This window comes from Alligator mississippiensis, chromosome 1, assembly GCF_030867095.1.
Source record: "Alligator mississippiensis isolate rAllMis1 chromosome 1, rAllMis1, whole genome shotgun sequence".
Lineage (NCBI taxonomy): Eukaryota > Metazoa > Chordata > Crocodylia > Alligatoridae > Alligator > Alligator mississippiensis.
The window spans coordinates 241,955,120-241,974,018 of record NC_081824.1 but is presented as its reverse complement, the minus strand read 5'-3'; the positions used below and the strand labels follow the sequence as shown (position 1 = coordinate 241,974,018).

Here is an 18,899-nt window from a genome sequence, read left to right as displayed (position 1 = left end):
GTAGGGTTCCAAGAGGCTATGGCTACCTCATATCTAACCATATTTGAATCATGCCCTCATTACTAGAAGGCTGTGGACCCTTCTTGCCACTTACAACTGGTTGTATTGTGAGACAGGCATGTTTACTACGTCACCTGTTCTCCAGGTTTCTTACTTCTGTGGCTGACTCAGCTGCTCACCTTTCTCCCTCAGTAATGGTGCTGCAGTGGTTGAGTTGTGGGCATGTTGGTGCCAGCAGGCAGACTGGCATGGAGTATGACTGTGACCTTCTTTCTGTGCTAGGGAAGAGCACCCCAAGCAGCAGCAGAGGTGTGGGAATTGGTTGGCTGAAGACTTGGGACAGTCTTGCTCAGCTACGTGCTCAAGGGCTAGATGCCTTGTTTTAAAAGGAGGCCTTATTACATGAGCACAACTTTCCTAGCTCTCTCTGCTCCAGCAGCTGTGGGAAACCTTGGTTTAACTCTGCCTTGTGTTCTATCTGTTACAGGGCTGCAGCACATTTTTGCGTGCTGCTGTGGCTTGTATTCTTGTTCTTGTATCTCCCCAATTATGCATAACTGGACCTGGCCAACACCTTGGGTAGTCCTGTAGAAGAGCTGTCTTCCTGCATATCTTGCATGCACCTGACTGGTCACTATGCTAATTGAAGGTTATACACTGAATCATCTGTTGTCTCTGGTCAGCGCTCCCTGTGTGTTGGGGACTGGTTGTGCTGAGCACTTCTTGTCCATGGGCAGGTTCTTGGGGTGCAGCTCCTGGAGAAAAGGATCTCTTACTGCTTTTGAACCTTTGGAGAGGGATACTTCAGCCAGTGGGAATAATTTGGGCACCTGCTGCTGTGTGCCCTCTATAGCAATCTGAGAGGTTGGCCTGTCATCCTCTGGAGGAGAGGGAGGGACAGGTGGCAGGAGTGCAAGGCCAAGTCAGCATAAACCTGCCTGCCAGCCCAGGCACAGGTAAATGCTGTGGTTGTATTGCCTGTCAGTTGTCTTCAGTTGGTGTGTGGGGTTGCTGTCCTTTAGTAACTGCAGGCAGCTCAGGAATGGGGTATAAATGGCTCCTGAGGTAGTGGGTAAAGACCTGTCAGTGAGCCACTGATGCAGTAAGGAGCCTAGCCCTAATAGCAGGAGTCCCATGTAGGTCTCATGTTGGGGCAGACCAACTGTGTTAAGTCTGCAGCCCAGGGCTACCATGGTAAAATGAAAGAAATGGGTGTTGGGGTGTACCACACCCCTCCAATTCTAGGTAATTCAGGAAGCTACTAGTGCAGATCTGTTCCCCCTAGCTCAAGACATGAGCGCCAGAGGCTGGGTGAACAGCCCCTTTGGTTGGGAGGTAGAGAATGCTGCAGCTGTGCTGGATCATACTTCTAGGGAATCATCTGAATTGTCTGGAGCAAGGTGTTTCTCATCTCTGGTGGAAGGGGCTCTGGCTTCCAGGGAAATCCCATACTTTTTCCTGTTGTTGAGGCCCCCAGCCATGCTCAAAGGCCTCCACAGGGATTGTGGGAATGCTTTGGCTAGGTGTTGTGTGAGCAAGGCTCTGAGCATCAGGAGGTGGGAGGACACCTTGTTATGACTACAACTGAACAGGCTACAGTAATCCGTTGGCACCCCTAGCAACTCCACACACTACAGACTTTTTTTTCAGCCCTGCATTCTCTGTGGGGAGGTATCAAAGTGGAGAAATCAAACTGTTAGTTCAAGGCTAAGGGGGCTCTTGAATCTGACCTTCTGTACATTGCAAACCAGGGAATTTGTGGTACAGATCCTGCAGCAAACCCAGAATTTCAGCTCTGGCTCGGTTGGAACTTGATTGGGAGACTCCTGGGTCAGATAGCTCCTTCAGGGAGCTGTTCCAGTGGTAAATTATTAGGAGCTCTTTCTATCTTCCCCTCTAATCTGAAGCTCTTCCAGGACTCTTGTAAGCTGCCAGAGCTATAGTGTGGCATATAATGGGCAAGAGTGCACTTGACGGGGGGAATGGTTCAATTAGGAATAGTGCAGGTGGGATGGGAAGCACAGGATGGCTGCTATCGTGATACAGGGGGCACTGATGTCAACCCTGTTTTCTAGTTTTTTCTCTAGAGGTGAGTAGGGAAGGGATCTCTGATCTCTTGTCTTCTTTCAACAGCCATTCCTCCCCACTTCTCCCTGATCCCTGACTGGCTAGTGTTGCTGCTTAAGTCATTGGCACTGAAGTGATTTGGGGCTGATGCCTCCTGGGTTTTACCCCATTTAGTGTGTGGTACAGGTTCTCACTAGCATCTCTGCAGGCTGGAGCTGGCTGCAGCATGATAAAGATGTCCTAGTTTCACACCTGAAGCAGGGGTAGTTCCTACTTGCTGCTAGGGTGGATTCTCCTAATAGTACATTTGGAAAAGTTATGGCTTGTGCAGCAAAAATGGGGCAGGCCCAAAACATAGACCTTGTCCTGGAGAGAGCACAGTTGGAAGCCATTGCCTGACCCACAGCAGGTGCATACCAGAGACATTGTGCTCCACAAAGCAGCGAGTAAAAAGTGGTCAGCCAGCTGTCTGAGACAGAGGGTGATGGAGAAGGACCTTGCTGGGTATGGAAGAGTGCACAGTGCCACCTGCTGCTAGCATTGTGGGGTAGAGGACCTGAAATGCCTGTTCCTTCAAGTGTGTTGATCAGTCTGTGGTCCAGGGCAATAGTCCCCTCCCACTGGGAAACAGCATGGGGCTGCTGGGTACCTAGTTGGTAGGAGCACCATGATAAGGGAATACCCCAGCACATGCTTCCCTTCTGGCCTGTACTGGTGGGCAGTTCTAGAGAGGTTCTGGTATGGTGTTTGCTGCTGGGGCTATAAGCTGCCCCTGTCTTGGAGTTTAGAGGCAGCCAGCAATAGGAGTGTGGTTACTACCTATAGTAGCTGACCAATTACATCCTCTTGGACACAAGCTGGCATCCTTTCTGCCTAAAATAATCTTATGGTGGGATTAACCTAGTGGTAAGACCCAGGCAATATCTCAGTATTCCTACTACAACTTGAGAGCAGTTTTGTGCTGGGAGCTCTGGCATCCTGGCTTCATGTGTTTGGCACAGCTTCTGGCCTGCACCCCATGGCAGAGGATATATCTTCTACCAAGTCTTGCTTGACCCCTTCTAACCTTCCCCAGACCTCTACCCTACTAGTTGTTTTCCCCTAACCTCTGCCTTTGGCCAGTCTCTCTGGTAACATGGGGCAACCTTTCAGCCTTGTTCCCTTTAGCTGCATGAGGAGTGAGGCAGGCAGGGGCTGGTGCCTGAGCACACATGCCAGAGAACTTTTACAATCTTTTCTCCAATGCCTGATGCAAGCTTTTGGGCACAAACATCCTTCAATTAAAGAATTTTTTTTGCAAAAATCTTGTTGGTCTAATAAAAGATATCATCTCTACCATGAGTCCTGATTGCCTTTTCCTCTAGACTAGACCATAGTTTCATAGTTTGTAGGGTTGGAAGGGACCTGAGCAGATCATCAAGTCTGACCTCCTGCCATGGCAGGAAACAGCACTGGGGTCAAACGACCCCAGCAAAGTGTTCATCTAGCCTTCTCTTAAAGACCCCCGGGGTAGGAGCCAGCACCGCTTCTCTTGGAAGTTGGCTCCAGACCCTAGCCGCCCTGACAGTGAAGTAGCACCTCCTGATATCTAGCCTGAATCTACCCTCTGCCAGCTTGCGACTGTTATTTCTAGTCACTCCTGGGAGTGCTTGGGGGAACAGGAACTCCCCCAATGCCTGCTGGTCCCCTCTGACTAGTTTGTAAATGGCCACCAGATCCCCCCTCAGCCTTCTCTTGTGGAGACTGAACAGGTTCAGGTCCCTTAGCCTCTCCTCTCAGGGCCTGCCCTGCTGCCCCCTGATCATGTGAGTGGCCCTCCTCTGGACCCTTTCCATGTTGTCCACATCCCTCCTGAAGTGCGGCGCCCAGAACTGGACGCAGTACTCCAGCTGCGGCCTGACCAGTGTCGCATAGAGGGGGAGGATCACCTCCTTGGACCTGCTTGAGATGCATCTGTGGATGCATGACAAGGTGTGGTTGGCCTTCCTGACCGTGTCCCCACCGTGTTCATTTTGGCATCAATAATGACTCCAAGATCCTTTGCTGCCTCTGCACTGACAAGAAGGGAGTTCCCCAGCCTGTAGGTGTGCTGCTGGTTCTTTGTCCCCAGGTGCAGCACCTTGCACTTGTCAGTGTTGAAACCCATCCTGTTCTCATCCACCCACCCCTGTAACCTGTCTAGGTCTGATTGTGGCCTATTCCTCCCTTCTAGTGTGCCCACTTCCCCCCCACTTTTGTGTGGTCTGTGAATTTGAACAGGGTGCTTTTTACCACCTTGTCCAAGTTGCTGATGAAGATGTTGAACAGCGTGGGTCCGAGGACCGAGCCCTGGGGGACCCCACTGCCCACATGCCTCCAGGTTGAAAATGACCCATCCACCACCACTCTCTGGGTGCGGACCTCCAGCCAGTTAGTGACCCATCTGACTGTAGGTGTCGATACCACAGCCGCCTGGTTTTTTAATGAGACTGGGGTGAGAGACCGTGTCGAAGGCCTTCCTAAAGTCCAGAAAGACTCCGTCCACTGCTACCCCTGCATTTAAGGATTTTGTGACCTGGTCATAGAAGGCCACCAGGTTGGTCTGACAGGACCTGCCTCTAATGAACCTGTGTTGGTTGCCCCTAAGCATAATCTCCCCTCCTGGCCCCTCATGGACATGTGCTATGATAATTCTCTCAAAAAGCTTACCCAGGATCAAGGTAAGACTAACTGGCCTATAGTTTCCTGGGTCCTCCTTCCTCCCTTTTTTTGAAAATGGGAACCACATTGGCCCTTTTCCAGTCCTCTGGCACCACACCAGAGTACCACAAGTGCTTGTAAAGCCGTGCCAGGGGTCCCACAATGACCTCTGCTAATTCCCTCAGCACTGGCGGGGGGGGGGGGGGAGGGGGGGGAATTGTCAGGACCAGCTGATTTTTAAATGCGTCCAGTCCCTCCAGAAGTTCTCTGACTAGATCCTCACTGACCATTATGGCTACGACCTGGAGACCCGAACACAGATGGCACTCATGTAGTCTTTAAGTGCTGTGGTGTTACACTGATGCTGGTGTTTTGTTTCTTGCTGTCTCCCCAGGTCTTTTTCTGCTCCATGTTATCTACTAACTTGACCCAAGACAGCTGCTTCATTTTCTAGGTGGAATCTGCTGTCTTCTGCCCCTGAGAGCTCGTCCTATGTATTGTATTAATACCTGCCCTCACTCTTACTGTACGTCTCCAGCTGGCTACGTCATGCTTTTTCTAGGATTTTCATCCAGCCTCTAGGCTAGTTGGGATTCCTCTCCCCCAGTAGGATGTGGGGTGATTTAAAGGCTCCAGTGTGGCTAGTTGCATCACAGCCGACTGTACCGTGTAGACTTTTTTCCATGCTGGGTTTGGCTCTGGAGGAGTGCATTTTACAAGCTTTCCTTGTGTTCTTGTCTGTGGGTCTGCTGGGGTCTGGAACGATGAGACTCCATTCTCTCCTCATTCCATTAGGGTATGTATCAGGTCTGGTAGGGAGTGGAGCCCATTTCCCTGTGTGCCTCTCATCTCTGCCCCTAGTTTTGCATTCCCAGTTGACCACATAAATATTTCTTTTTAACCCAGTTCTGACCAATAAGACTGCATACATCAATTAAGCTGTCTTCTTGGTATAGACAGAACAACATCATTATATGGGTTTCAAGTAGGAAAGGAGGGATGGAACTTACCTTGTGTCTGCTACTTTGTGGTAACTGTCTTGCGTGTCTGCTCTTATCCTGTGGCAGATGGAAGCTAGTCCATGGTAGCTTACCCTTGTTTTAAACAGGATGAAGTTACACTGGTTTAGGTTCTGCCTACCCTGCAGGACAGAGTAATTGAGCAGCTGATGTGTGGCAGGCCCATTCTCCCCTTTTTAATGTGGCTTAACTTGTCTGTCTGCTCCTTTGCCTGGTGACTTGACTGTTTATGAGTCCAGTATCCTCCTAGACAGGCTGATACAGCTTCCACATCTTGGGATATGAGAACCAAAGTCTAATACAAATATGTGTGCAGCAGGCAAAAGTTCCAATTGCACTCTTGTAGTCCTGTGGCTGCTGTAGCACTGGCCTTGATGCAGGAAGTCTAACCTGAGGCATGTGGGATGACTCCTTTAATATGTGCCATTAGTGTTTGTAAAGGAAAGGTTTCCTTTTGTTTGTACCTCAAGCAAAAGTGAAAGATGAGACAATAAAGCATTGACCTGATATCTCTAGGCAAGGAAAGAGCTACTATCCTGGTAAGCCTCGGGCATGTTAATGGGGCTCTTAAAATGGACTAGACCAAGTATAGCAGCCCTGCTGAGACCCCTGCTCCCTGACTTGCTTGGCTATTGGTCCTGCTCAGCCTCTTTGACAGTCTACTTGTCTATGTGCCAGCTGCTAGCTCACAGGGCAAACACAGTGCATCTGGAATGGAATGCAGGGTCTGGGTGAGTTACTGGCCACCCAAGTGCTCCTTCCATTAGTGAGGGGCCATGTGCAGAGCATGCCCTGACCTGAGTAACCCAATGAGATGTATGTAGAAGCTGTTCATTCTGAGGAGTCCCAGACACTTGAACACATCCTGGCAAGGTTTAATGCCGATGCTGGATACAGTGAAGGAATGTGTTGGGAAGAAGGCCTTCAAGCATCTGGCATCCCAAGGGATGATCGAAAATTTATAAAGGTATTTTGCAGCAGCACAGCCAGCAGGCACAAGGTGCTGAGCTGGCTGGTGTGGGGCATGCCCTTTGTCCTTTCTGAAATTGAGCCTAGGAACACAGGGAACTACTTTCTTGGCTGGATGCTATTGTCCTGACCCTGTTAACATCCTGCAGTTTCCCACTTTAGGCATTTGGGACTTCTGCTGATTTTTGTGGCAGAACAGTTGGCCCTGGTGTTGGAGGCCAGCCACGAAGGTTCATGCTGGAGGATGCCTGGTGGATGTCTCTAGGCCTGGGTTGTGGGAGAACCCCCCCCCCCCCCCCTTTCTCTCTGGTGACTAAACTCTTTGTATGGCCTTGGCCCAGTCACTTGGAACATGTCATTCATACAGTGGGGTAATGGCCTTCCTTACTGCTTGGGGTAAACGGGGAAAGACTGGAGCCCTAGACTGCACGGTGATAGGGCCATACGGATTCCTGAGGTCAGCCAAACAGTGTAAAGAGTAAGCTTTCTCTCGATGTTGTCTACCAGCAATCCTTAAGCATCACTCTCCTGGCTCAACTGGCTCCAAAGGGCCTCTGGGAAATTGCTTCAAGAGCCAGGAGAACCTTTCAGAACTAGATTCTCCTCCCTGGTCTGGGCTTAGTCAGGCCATTAGCTACTGAGTGACCTTGTCCCAGCTGGATTGATTATGGGAAGGCTGCAGGCTGGGCATTTTCTGCTGCCTTGGGCCTGGTGCGTTTCACCCCAGTGGTATGTGGAAACCAAATATGTTCACAAGGGAAAGAGATAGATGCTGCCTTCTGCCCCTCACTTTGCCCAGGTATCTTAGACAGGGCTCTAGCCACAGCAGGGCAAGCTATTCCTTGCTCTTGGTGCCAGAGGGCAGGACATCAGATCTCCAGTACCCAGTTCTGGCCCTGTTAGTTCATCTGTCAGTCCATTGAGCACACCACTGAGGAAAGCAAGCTTTCTCTGAAAGACAAAGCCAGTTTACCAACTCCCTGTTAGGGCAGCTGGAAGCTTGGTACACTCTAGATTAGATAGTTTACCTTCTCTGGCTAAGCCTGAGGACATAGACTAGTCCTTGTTCCTTCTTGTATACCCTGAACAAACTCTCTACCTTCCCCCAGACTAGTGGGCTATTCTCTCACCATGCTATTTGGTGCTTTGAGGCTCTGAAGTCCCTATGCAGGGCTCCCTACTCTCAGGGCTGAGCAATATTGGTCAGGGAGGTAGGATGCCTGAGAATGGAGAAAGTAGATTTAAAGCTCAGGAACTCGTGAGCCTTTTGAGCTAGGGTCAGCCCATAGCAAAAGAAGGCTTCCTTCTATTATTATCACCCAGGGCAGCCCCGGAGAGGCTGAGAACCTTCAGCCAGGGACAGCCCAGCCTCTCTCCTATATCCCTGCAGTGATCCCTGAGATTGCTTGAGAGAGTTCACTATGATGACCTAGGAACTAGGGCTGTGCGACATTTCGCCAGGTGTTTCGTTTCGATTCATTTAAAGTTCGAAACAGCAAAATCAAAATGAAAGGCTTTGAAATGAAACGAAATGTTTTGACTGCCCTCCAGTTTCAAAGCTGGGCTTGCTTGTAGGGAAACAGAAAGTAAGGAGAGCGAGGGGGCAGAGGGGGGAAGGACTGCTCTGATATTGACATGTGTAGCTGGCCAGTGACTGATCCTTCCCTGAGGTCCCTTCCAATCCTAGTGCTTTGGAGGAGGGATGGAAAAACAGCTGCACCGTCTCTCTCTCTCTCTCTCACACGTCACGAGTTTTGCTTGTCAGCAGCTTGAGGTGCAGTTTCCCAGAAACCCCTGCACCTACCTCCTTGAAACTTGACAGGCTTCATGGCCTCAAAAGGGGCTACCATCCCTGCTGTTTTCATCCAAATCTGCCAAGAAATAAGAGTTATGGTCAGTTTCATGCTTCCCCTATGGGCGGAATGTTGAAACAGTGAAACAGTTTCGATGAAACGAAACAGAACAGTGATTCGAAACTAAATGAAACTCTGTTCCACTGAAACGTCAAAACAGAAATCGAAACGAAACAGTGCTGTTTTGCACAGCTCTACTAGGAACCATGCCCCTGCTGAAGGTAGCTGGTGTGTAGCATTTGTCAAATACCTTGTAGGTCATCATGCAGGAGGTGAAGGTGGTGGCCGAACTAAGCCTACACCTGTTGGAGACTGCTCTCCTGCATACCACTACCACCACGCAGTCTGATGGTATTTGCTTCTTGCAGCTCAGGGAACAAAGAAAGTGGGGTGGGGCAGGGAACATGCCCAAAATAGCTGGCTGTGGCCTCTTGACCAGGGAATATCAACCTTTTTCTTCTTGAGTGCCCTGCTGCTGCCCCTCCCCCCCCCCCCCAATGTTATAAATACTTCGCAGCCCTCCTGTGCTACTCTCTGCATGGGAGAGGACCAGCCCCATCTGCAGTGGGTGGGGCTCAGTGGTAGGGAGCCCTGGGCCCCATTCACCTGAGTAGCAGCAGTGTGGAGCCTTGCCCGCTTGCCCACAGTGCTGCCTGCAAGATGAAGACTGTGAGGGTGGGCTGGTCTCCGTCCCTTCCTCCCAACTTTCCTCAGCCCCATGGCACTGAGACAGCTCTTCCCCATGCCATGCCAGCTTGGGTGGGCTGGGCAGGTCTCTGGAAACCTGCTTGCAGATCCCTGGTTGAAAACTGCTGCTCTTGACTTTCGGGAAGCAATGCATTTAGTTCTCGTATCATCTGCTCCATGGAGTAAAACACCCCTGGTCTGGGCCCATTTTGGAACAGCCACGTTTCTGGACCCTGGTTGTTTGAGGTGCAGCTGCAGCCCTCACCCCCAATGAATGTAGTAGTGATGCACCTTGAGATTGGATTGTCATGCTAGGTGCTGCACAAACAATTTTTGCACCAGAGAGCTTGTAGTGTGGACAGATGAGCACCTGAGAGAGGAGGTTAGCATTGCCAGCCTTCTAGTCAAAAGTCTGACATAACACCCACTTCCTGTAATCATGAGATCTGAAAAATGAACTTTGCCCTTTTATTGGGGAGTGGGAGAAGGGGCTCCTTTTCCTCCTGCATAGAAAAGCTGCAGTTCTCATGTATTTCAGTGACTTCAGGAGCTGGGACTTTGAGACTGTCTAGCACCAGCCTCACGTTGAAACTGTGAGGGGGTGGTAGCAGTGGGCCTCCCCAGGCATGATGCCAGTGGTACCTTTTCATTTGTAGTGCTATTTGCAGATATGGGCTGCTCTACAATCTAGCTGATTTAAAAAAAAAAACAACACTGGCTGGTCACCTGGAAGCATCATGAAAACAGAGTGTAGGGGCAGCCTGACTCTTGCTGTGGGGAGAGGTCCAGTTGTCATCCTGGCATGGGGAGAGGGTTGATGACTTTCCTTGAGTACTGTTCCTCTGCACCATCCCTTCCACTTGCTTGTGGGGACAGGAGACTGCAGCTGAGATAATGGAAAGTTAATTTTCCTGACTGCTCCATTATCACATGCTCGTTCTAATTCTGACTGCAGGGAATCTCTGTTCCAGGGCTGGAGGGGCTCTGTACACAGCCCTCCTCTCCCTGTGCTCAAGGCATGGCAGGGTGCTCAGGATTGGTTGTCCCTGTCCAAAATGGGCTGCCTTCCCTTTTTTAGATGTTACTTGAGCTGTGAATTCCTTATTTTTGGCAGCATGACAGGCTGGGAACAAGGAGTAGCACGTGGGAGAAATGGGTTTGCCAATCTGCAGGGCTGGGGGTGGGGAAGGGGGTGGCAGAGTACTGAAAACACAAGCTGTTTAACGCTTTCCTTTCAGGGGCTCTGTGCTGCCAGTGAAGCTGGGCCTGGAGGTGGACCACAGGCTGGAGAGGGTTGGCCTGGGTAGTGCTCACTGTTCTGCCCATTGCCACACCAAAATGCCTCCATTGGTGGCAAAATGGGGCAAGTCTTGTGTGTGTCCTTTCATTCACAGCTTTCTGAGCAAACTGAGGCACACTAGCATTCTGAAGGCAGAATGAGGATATTGCTGACCAAGGTGGAGAGCCTCTGTTTCTGCCTGAGGTGGTTCCATCTGAGCCTGGGGGCTGGGCCAAACTGACCCCAGTCAGCACACCTGGATTCCTTTCCCTAATTTATGTTCTGGCTAGCCTTGGTGCTACTATTTTCCTGGTGTTCGTCTGCTGTCCCTGAGTTACTAGTTGCTCTTTGGGGTTGTCTCATGCTCCTCTGGGATCTGAATAAGGCATTCTGTGCTCTCTCTAGGTCAGTGCTTCCCAGCTTTTTCCGCAGCATGACCCCAGTTCTTCCTCATGGCCCCTGACTCACCACTCTCCCTGGTACCCGTCACTCCCAACCCACAGGTCCCTGAACTTGCTGGTGTCCTTCACTCCGCTCCCCTTCCGTAGCCCTCCACCCTTGCTGGTGTCCCTCACTTGGGACCCACTGCGCCCGAGCCCCACCTGCAGCCCACAGGAGGCGGTGGTTGCTGCAGCCAGAAGGGAGCGTGGAGCCTGGCTTCCCTCTCCCTGTGAGTGGCATGGCCATCATGGGGGTACAGATGTCGGCTGCCCACTTGGGGCTCCCTGCCCTGCTGCCCTGCCCTTGCCTCCAGGGCCCAGTGGGCGGGACTCATTGCGGAAGGGCAGGGAGGCTTGGTACCACCACTGAGAGCCCTGTGCCAGCCAGGCTGCTGTGGCAAGGTACCCCCTGGTTGCCCAGCAGCAGTGGCATGGAGTTGTGCCCTGCACTGCTGCTGGGTGAGCAGGGGATACTTTTTGCCATGGCAGTATAACCGGTGTGGGGCCGTGGAGGCCCTGGGCGGATGGCAGCAGGGCGGGGAGCCCTAAGCTCGCAATGGGTAGCCTGCATCTGCTCCCCCTCCCCCAACAGGCTCCATGACCCCATTTTGATTATGACACCAAATGGGGGCATGACCCCAAGGTTGGGAACTGCTGCTCTAGGTCATGTACATGCTTGCCCCTCACTGGTTATTGGCCCTCTAGTTGGCCCTGATATTGGGCCTCCCTCTGCTCCAGGTTAGGGAGTTGTTCCTTTCTGGGCATCATAAGTCATGCTAGTGTGCCTCCTTGCTGGATTTGTTCCCTTGGTGTGATAAATCTCATGAATCCTGGGAAAAGCCATGGTTTGTGGAGAAGGTGCAGCTGCTGGAGTACTTAGTGGGTTCACATCAGTATGTCTAGGCTGGGGGCGCCTCTGCCTCTGCATTATAACACTGCATTAATTTAGTTCACACTGGGTGCATCCATGGGAGGTACTAAATTAATGTGCATTAAGCTGCGCTAATGCACAGTAGCACATTTCATGCTTTTTTTTTTTTTAGTGACACTTAATGTGCAGTAGATTATTCTACTGTGTATTAGTGTAATGTTACGTTTTTTACGTGGGTGTAGGTTGTAGCCATGTTGGTTGAAGGGCATAGGCAGACAAGGTTCTTTGGGTGAATCTGATATCTTTTATTAGACCAACTTAAATAGTTGGAAAAATATTTTAAGCAAACTTTCAGGTTTAAAAACCCTTTGTCAGGCTGAGGAAGTTTCTGCAGTTGGTGTGTGCTCCTCCTGGATGGAATGAAAAGTAAAGTAAAGAAGCCAGAGGCTGTTATGCATACAAGATAGGCAGTCATTGAAGATGTAAACTGAGGAGTCAGTGGGTGAGAGATGGGCTAGGTGTGGGGGGAGAAGGGGGATGCATGTAGCAGTTAAATAGTGGAGAGGTACCTGGGGAGTCAGATGTCAGGTAGGTTATAATGGCTGCCACATCTGCATCCCATGCCCCTCCGCATCGGCTGGCAAGTGGCGGCAGGGTAGAGTCCCTGCTCCCAGCACTGATGTGAGTGTGGTAGTGCTGGGGCTATGCCCTGTTGCCACTTGGAGCGAGCTGCTCCTTCATTGTGCCTCCGGCACCGGCTGGGCCGGGCTGGGGCTGGGTAGGGCAGCCATCGGGGCTTCCCTGTGGCTCCTGCTGTTGGGGCAGAGGCAGGCACAGCCAGAGGAACCGCGGGAGAAGCCCCCATGCCTGCCCTGCCCAGCCCCAGCCTCCTAGCGCTTGAAAGGAGAAAAAAAAAAAGGCTCCGCACTCGCTGGCTCTGGCAGCGGCGACCAGGGCCTCTGAGGGCTTGTGGTAGAGCCCCACGGGATCACCATACCCCATGGTATGGGTGCAGCATGGCTTGGCAGGGCACTGTGCTATCTGGGAGCTGGGGCAGCTCCAGCACTCAGCCAGAGCCTGGCACTGCTCAGCCCCAGCAACCCCAGATCCCAGACAGTGCACAGCACACTGCCAAGCTGCGCTGCACCCGTGTGTGCCAGGCAAGGCAGGGTGATCCCCATTGCCCCCTACGGCCCTGTGCTGTGGGGGGGGTGGGAGGGGTGGCTCTGCCACAAGCCCTCAGAGGCCCTGATTGCCACTGCTGCAGCTGGTGAGTGCTGGGCTTTTTTAGTGCCAGGAGGCTGGGGTTGGTCAGGGTAGCCATGGGGGCTTCTCCTGTGGCTCCCCCTGCCCAGGGAGAGGCAGGCACAGCCAGAGGAGGCGCAGGAGAACCTGAAGCCACCCAGTGTGCCTGCTTCTCCCCGGCTGATCTGAATCTCTGAATTGGCACTGAATCTCTGATTCTGATTCGGCCAAATCAAATGGGGACAGTGATTCGAATCACAGAGTCGAATCACTGACCTCCGAAACAGCTGAATCGGAATCGAATAATTCCCTATTCTCACAGGCTTAGTAGCTATGGTACCAGAGTTTTCTGAGGCCATAAGCTATGCCTCTTTCCTTCATCCTCCAGGTAGAGCCTGGCTTTAAGCACCAGTGCTGAGGACAGTTGTGTGTGGTGTAGAGGGGTATGGTATTAATGAAGCGACTGGGAATTGCCAAAGATCTGGCCTGACTAGTGCAAGCAGTGGCTGGGAACTAGAGGGAAACACCTATGAATGGCTGATGCCTCTCACTTAGCCTCGGTGTGGGTGCTCTGTATGCTGCTGGGCAGAAGAGACTGTGCCAGTGGACTAGTCAAACTGGTGCTTGCCTTCCCAGTCTTATGGTAGCTCAAAGCAGTGAAGTTGTCTGCGACACTTCCCTCCTAAGCTGCCAGAAGGTGTTGTGCAGTGTGAATGAGCTTATGGTAACTCCTGTTGCTTCTGTCCCATGGTGGACTTAAGTGCTTCTTAGCAACCTGTCCTCTGGGGTGGCCTGTGCTGTACCTGATGCCCTGTTGCAGTGCTAGGCTTCTGCTCTCCCTTAGGAGAAGTATCACAGATGCTGGATCTGGCTCTGTTCATGCCTTGCCTAGGAGGCAGCCTGTGAGTCCTGGGTCTTGGGGAAGGGTCAGAGCTGGGGAGAAGCAAACCAGGGCACGTTCCACATGTTCAGGGGGCTGGGCAGGGGCAGGGAGAGCTTGTGGAGGGCAGTAGGTGCTCTTGCAGGCCGCGAGTCACCCAAGTGCCAGGTTGAGCTGATGTTTATGTGGGGAAGCAGCTTTACTCCTTCCCATTCAGTATGTCCCTTTCCTACCCTCCCTGCCAGCCCCTTGGCCCTTTTTCTTGGTCAGTGCCTCAGCTTGTTTCCTGACTGCTACACATTAGGATTGGGGTAGTAAAAGTGAGGAACTCCTGCCATATGCTGACTTTGGGCTGCATGCCAGCCTTCTTTGTTATCTTTCCACCTTGTTGGGATGATATTGGTTTGATTCAGGCAGGAGCAGGGTGATGATGAGGGAGGACCGATGGGTCCTAAGGTCCAGCTTGGTGTAAGAGTAGGTATAGAGTATGTGGATGGGACTTTAGGCCTGGCTTAGTTGGGGCAAGTAGGTCACAGATGCATCTCCAGGCCTGGCTTGGTTTTGGGTGGGGATTGGGAAGGGTAGGTCACAGAGGTACCCCTGAGGCCTGGATGGTTTTCCTCACCTGCCCTTCTTTTCCAGGATGCACTGAAACCTGCATTCACAGTTACCAACTTGCCTGGGACAACATCAACCATCCAGACTGCACCCACCACCTCCACCTCCATGCAGGTCAGCAGTGGCCCCTCATTCCCAATCACCAACTACCTAGCACCAGTCTCTGCCAGTGTCAGCCCTAATGCCGTCACCAGTGCCAATGGGACAGTCCTGAAAACCACTGGAACCAGTGCAGTGACCTCCGGAGGGCTAATGCAGATACCCACCAGCTTCACCCTCATGTCAGGTTAGTAGCCTCTAGAGAACCAGGGGTCTTTGGGTCTTTCTGCAGATGCCTCAGTGTCAGGAGTGTCACCTCTGTTGTTGTTTGGGAACAGGTGCAGAGAGGATCAGGGTGCATGTCAGGGCTAGCCATTTGTAATTGAGGGTGAAGCGTGCTTAGCTCCTTTGCCCCAGTACTTTCAGAACAGTGAGGGGGAGCCCCCAACTGAATTCACTCAGCAGTTCTGGCTTGCCCTCTGCTCTGCCAGCTGGCTTTGCTGCTGGGTCCATGACCTCTGGGGATGGAGTTGTGCTGGTTTACTGCCTTCATGGGGTCCCTATTGGTGGAGATCACAGGGATCTGAACTGCATTTGGAGCATCTGTTAGCCCACATCAATGGCAGCACCTTCCTGCTCCCTTCCTCAGACTGGGTACTGACTCAGACTTGGAGGAAGCTCAGCACAGGCTTGGGGTTGGAGGAAGTAAAAAGCTGATTTGGCTGAAGCCTTTCTTTCTCCCTCCTTTTGGCAGGTGCTCCGCTCCCTCCGGGGACTCCCACCATTCCTCTCACTCAGTTACAGCCACACTCACAGGGCCAGGCAGTCGCAGGTACAGCTGGACAGCTGCAGCAGGCACAGCAGACAGTCTTCCGATTCCCTGCCACAGCCGGAGGGCAGATCGTGTCTCTGACAGGTCAGCGCTCACTTCTCCACTTGCTTGAGGTGGGGTGTGTAGGTGTCTGGGGGGAGGCCAGTGGCCTGTGCAGGGTTGCTGAGTCAAGCCAGGCAGGACCCTAAGTACAGAGGAGTTTGGGCGAGGTGCTGTGGTGGGCAGTGCTCGCCCACTGTCTGGGGGCTGAGACTGGTAGGCAGGCGAGCTGTGTCCTAGACAGGGATGGGGTCAACACTGGACAATGATACTAGGTTCAGTATTGCTGATCCAGTATCACTGGATCCTACCAACTTTGGTCATAACCCGGAGCACAGATGCATGCTGATTTGCCCCAGGCTGAAGCCAGGCCTGGGCACAGAGGGGGTCCCCAGCAGTATTGTGTCTCCACGTAGTTTCCTCTTTCGCTTGTGGGAGCTCCTTCAATTGGTCATGTTAGGTCACTGTGCTCTGGACCCTAAGGCTGGGTGCCATGGTGTGGGTGAGTTCTGAACGGGGATTTGAATGGAGAGGAGTGGGTGAGTGGAGATACTGTAATAGACTGATATGTTGCCCAGAAGGCTGCTGATTAGAGGCTGAGCTGGGCTGAATGGAAGGAGGGGCCTTTAGGGGCTCAAGCAGCTGAGGAGCTTGATTGGGAGGTAGGGTGCCTGGCCACCTCAGCAATTTCTCCTGCAGCCTGACAGGAACTTGACAAATTGCTGACCTCTCCCCAGTCCTTGCCATGGCCTTGGTTGTTGGTGACCCAGCAGCTCTGGAGGGGGAGATAATGCCTTGTGCCTATTTGTGCTTAATATGGGGATTGAACTCTGGAAAAGCTCTGAGGAGAACCGTAGGGCACAGGCATGACACAGTTCCAGTCAAAAGGATGCTGCTTGCAGGGAAGCTGATAATAAGATTGTGTTGCAGAGGTGGAGGAAGAATACAGGGAGAAGGGAGTATTGCTTAATTCACATTATCCCCAACCAAGAGCTCTGCAGGATTTCATAGATTTCATAGACATTAGGGCTGGAAGGGACCTTGGAAGATCATTGAGTCCAGCCCCCTGCCCAAAGGGCAGGAAGTCAGCTGGGGTCATAGGATCCCAGCAAGATAAGCATCCAGTTTGCTCTTGAAGGTGTTCAATGTAGGTGCTTGAACCACCTCCGGTGGCAGGCTGTTCCAGACCTTGGGGGCTCGGATGGTAAAGAAATTCTTCCTTATGTCCAGCCTGAAACGGTCTTGTAGTAGTTTATGACCATTAGACCTAGTCGTCATCCCCTGGGGCGCTCTGGTGAACAAACGTTCCCCCAGATACTGGTGGTCACCCCTGATAAACTTATAGGTGGCCATCAGATCACCCCTGAGCCTGCGCTTTTCCAGGCTAAGGAGCCCCAGGGCTCTCAGCCTGTCATCGTAGGGTCTGCTTCCCTGACCTCTGATCTTGCGCGTGGCTCTTCTCTGGACTCTGAGATATGAAAGGTCTGCCTCATTTTAAATTGGATACTGATACTTAAGGGTTCTTTAATGTACCAAAGGCAGAAATGGGATTAGTGGCTGGGTAAGTGCTAGGGTTGGTAACATTCAAGCATGAAAATAAGTGACTTCTCTTCAGTAGTCAGGGTCATCAGCCACCAGGTCACTTACAGTCATCTGTCACTGGACATCTAAGCCAAATTAGGGTGACTGCTCATGTGACCCACTCTGTCCTCCTATGGTGGTTACTGTGGGAGGCAGTGGGGAATGTTCTTTGGCTTGTGCAGTGAAGGAGTTGACAATTATTTCTGTGAAAAGTCATGTCCTGTCATTGCTTTGGGACAGGTACTTGACATGCAGCACCTGAGACAGGTGTTTTTCAGTCCCATCCAGATCTTGTTGAGTTGCCATCTGCTGGAAAATGCCATTTGCATGTGTTTAGTAGACACTTGTTAAAAACTGGTGGTAGCCACAAAACCTTCCAGAAATGTTGTCTGCTCTAAGTGTGTTCCATCCAGCCTATGGCTACCAGAGCTAAGCAAGACTTCCATTGCAGTTGTTTTTCACAGGGGTTGGGGGCCCCATCATACAGACACCCAAACTGAGAGCAGAGGCTTTGTCTCCTGTGCTTTTAGTTCTACCCTGGCTGGTGCCCACACCAGAAAAGAAATGGTAAAAGCATTCTGACTGGAACAGTGTGGGTTAAAGGGAGAGAATCAGGAACAGTCAGAGAAGTGGGCAGCTATGGAGGGCATGAGTCAGAAGAGTCTCCAACCACTAGAGCAGTGGTTCTCAACCTTGTTAGACTCGAGGCACTCATTAAACTCTGGTGGACAATTACTATACTAGAGAATATTTCCTTTTCAAGCAGTACCCAGGAGTCCCAGCATTCTTCTGTCTAGCAAAAAGCCTATGAACTCCTTTGCAAATTGTGTACCTCATCCCTGACATGGGACAGAGATTGCTGCTGCTAGTTATTCCATTAGCTCAGATGGGGGTGCTCTCTGCTGTCAATTTAAAGCTTCTCATAGTGTTGATGACCCAGGGAAGGAGGAAGTTTAATGTATACATTGTGGTTCCACCCAGTGGTGCTTGGCTTTTTGTGTTTTGCTTTTCTAAAGTCATGGGAAAATACCTGGAAACTGACTTCAAAAGGATGTTAAGGTTGCATGTTTGACTTTACAGTGCATTTTCTAACATTTGCAATACGGTCTTTAATGACATGTGGTTACTGATGGTATAGGGTTGCCTGTAGAACAGTGAAGCTAGGGAATCTCAAAATGCTTGCACACCAGGGTTTGGATTTAAGTATGCATGGATATTTGCGAGTCTGGCATTTCCCAACTTCTGAGTACTTGGCTTTGCAACCTGCATGTCTCTCATATTGGGTCTTGTGCATGCAGAGAGATGCGAGTCTTTCAAGGTGTGAGCTCATCACCAGTTGGCAGGGCTAGGAGGACACATCCCCTGTGGACAGGCTAATTGAACTTCAGTGTTTGATCACTCCTTTGGGGCAGCTGCCCCTGGCCAGTGCTAGAAATAGGACCCTGGGCTGGATGGACTCTGTTTTGGTCAGACCTTACGCTTGTTGTAACCCATATCCATGTGACTCAAACCCTGCCCAAATCTATGTAGCTTTGTAGAGCAGAAGACTCCAAATCCTAGAGTAGGTGGGAGTATGGTGTCATGAGAAGCTCAGGAAGGGATGGTGATGGTCCTGTGAAGTGCTAGATGGAGCTTTGGGCCTGGCCTCTGCCATTTCTTGCACTGTGTATGTGGTACTGGGGTGCTTCCTTCCACAAATGTACCCCAAACCCCACAGTCTGGAGTGAAAATGGGATCTGAACTGTGCCAGAGATGGGGCTGAGGGCTTTTGTACTCCCTAGCTAGCACTGAGGTGGCACGG

General features: G+C 51.5%; 1 protein-coding gene across 2 annotated transcripts in view; it reads left to right on the top strand.

Annotated features, from left to right (window-relative positions):
* Nucleotides 1-18,899, top strand: part of SRF (serum response factor) — a 43,226-nt gene that overhangs the window by 11,293 nt on the left and 13,034 nt on the right. Inside the window, exons 3-4 of one of the 2 annotated variants that reach the window (XM_059720355.1) lie at nt 14,632-14,893; nt 15,401-15,562. In XM_059720355.1, the coding sequence (XP_059576338.1) occupies nt 14,632-14,893; nt 15,401-15,562 (424 nt within the window). The remainder of the gene's footprint in view (nt 1-14,631; nt 14,894-15,400; nt 15,563-18,899) is intronic. The other variant, XM_019476045.2, reaches the window with a different exon arrangement.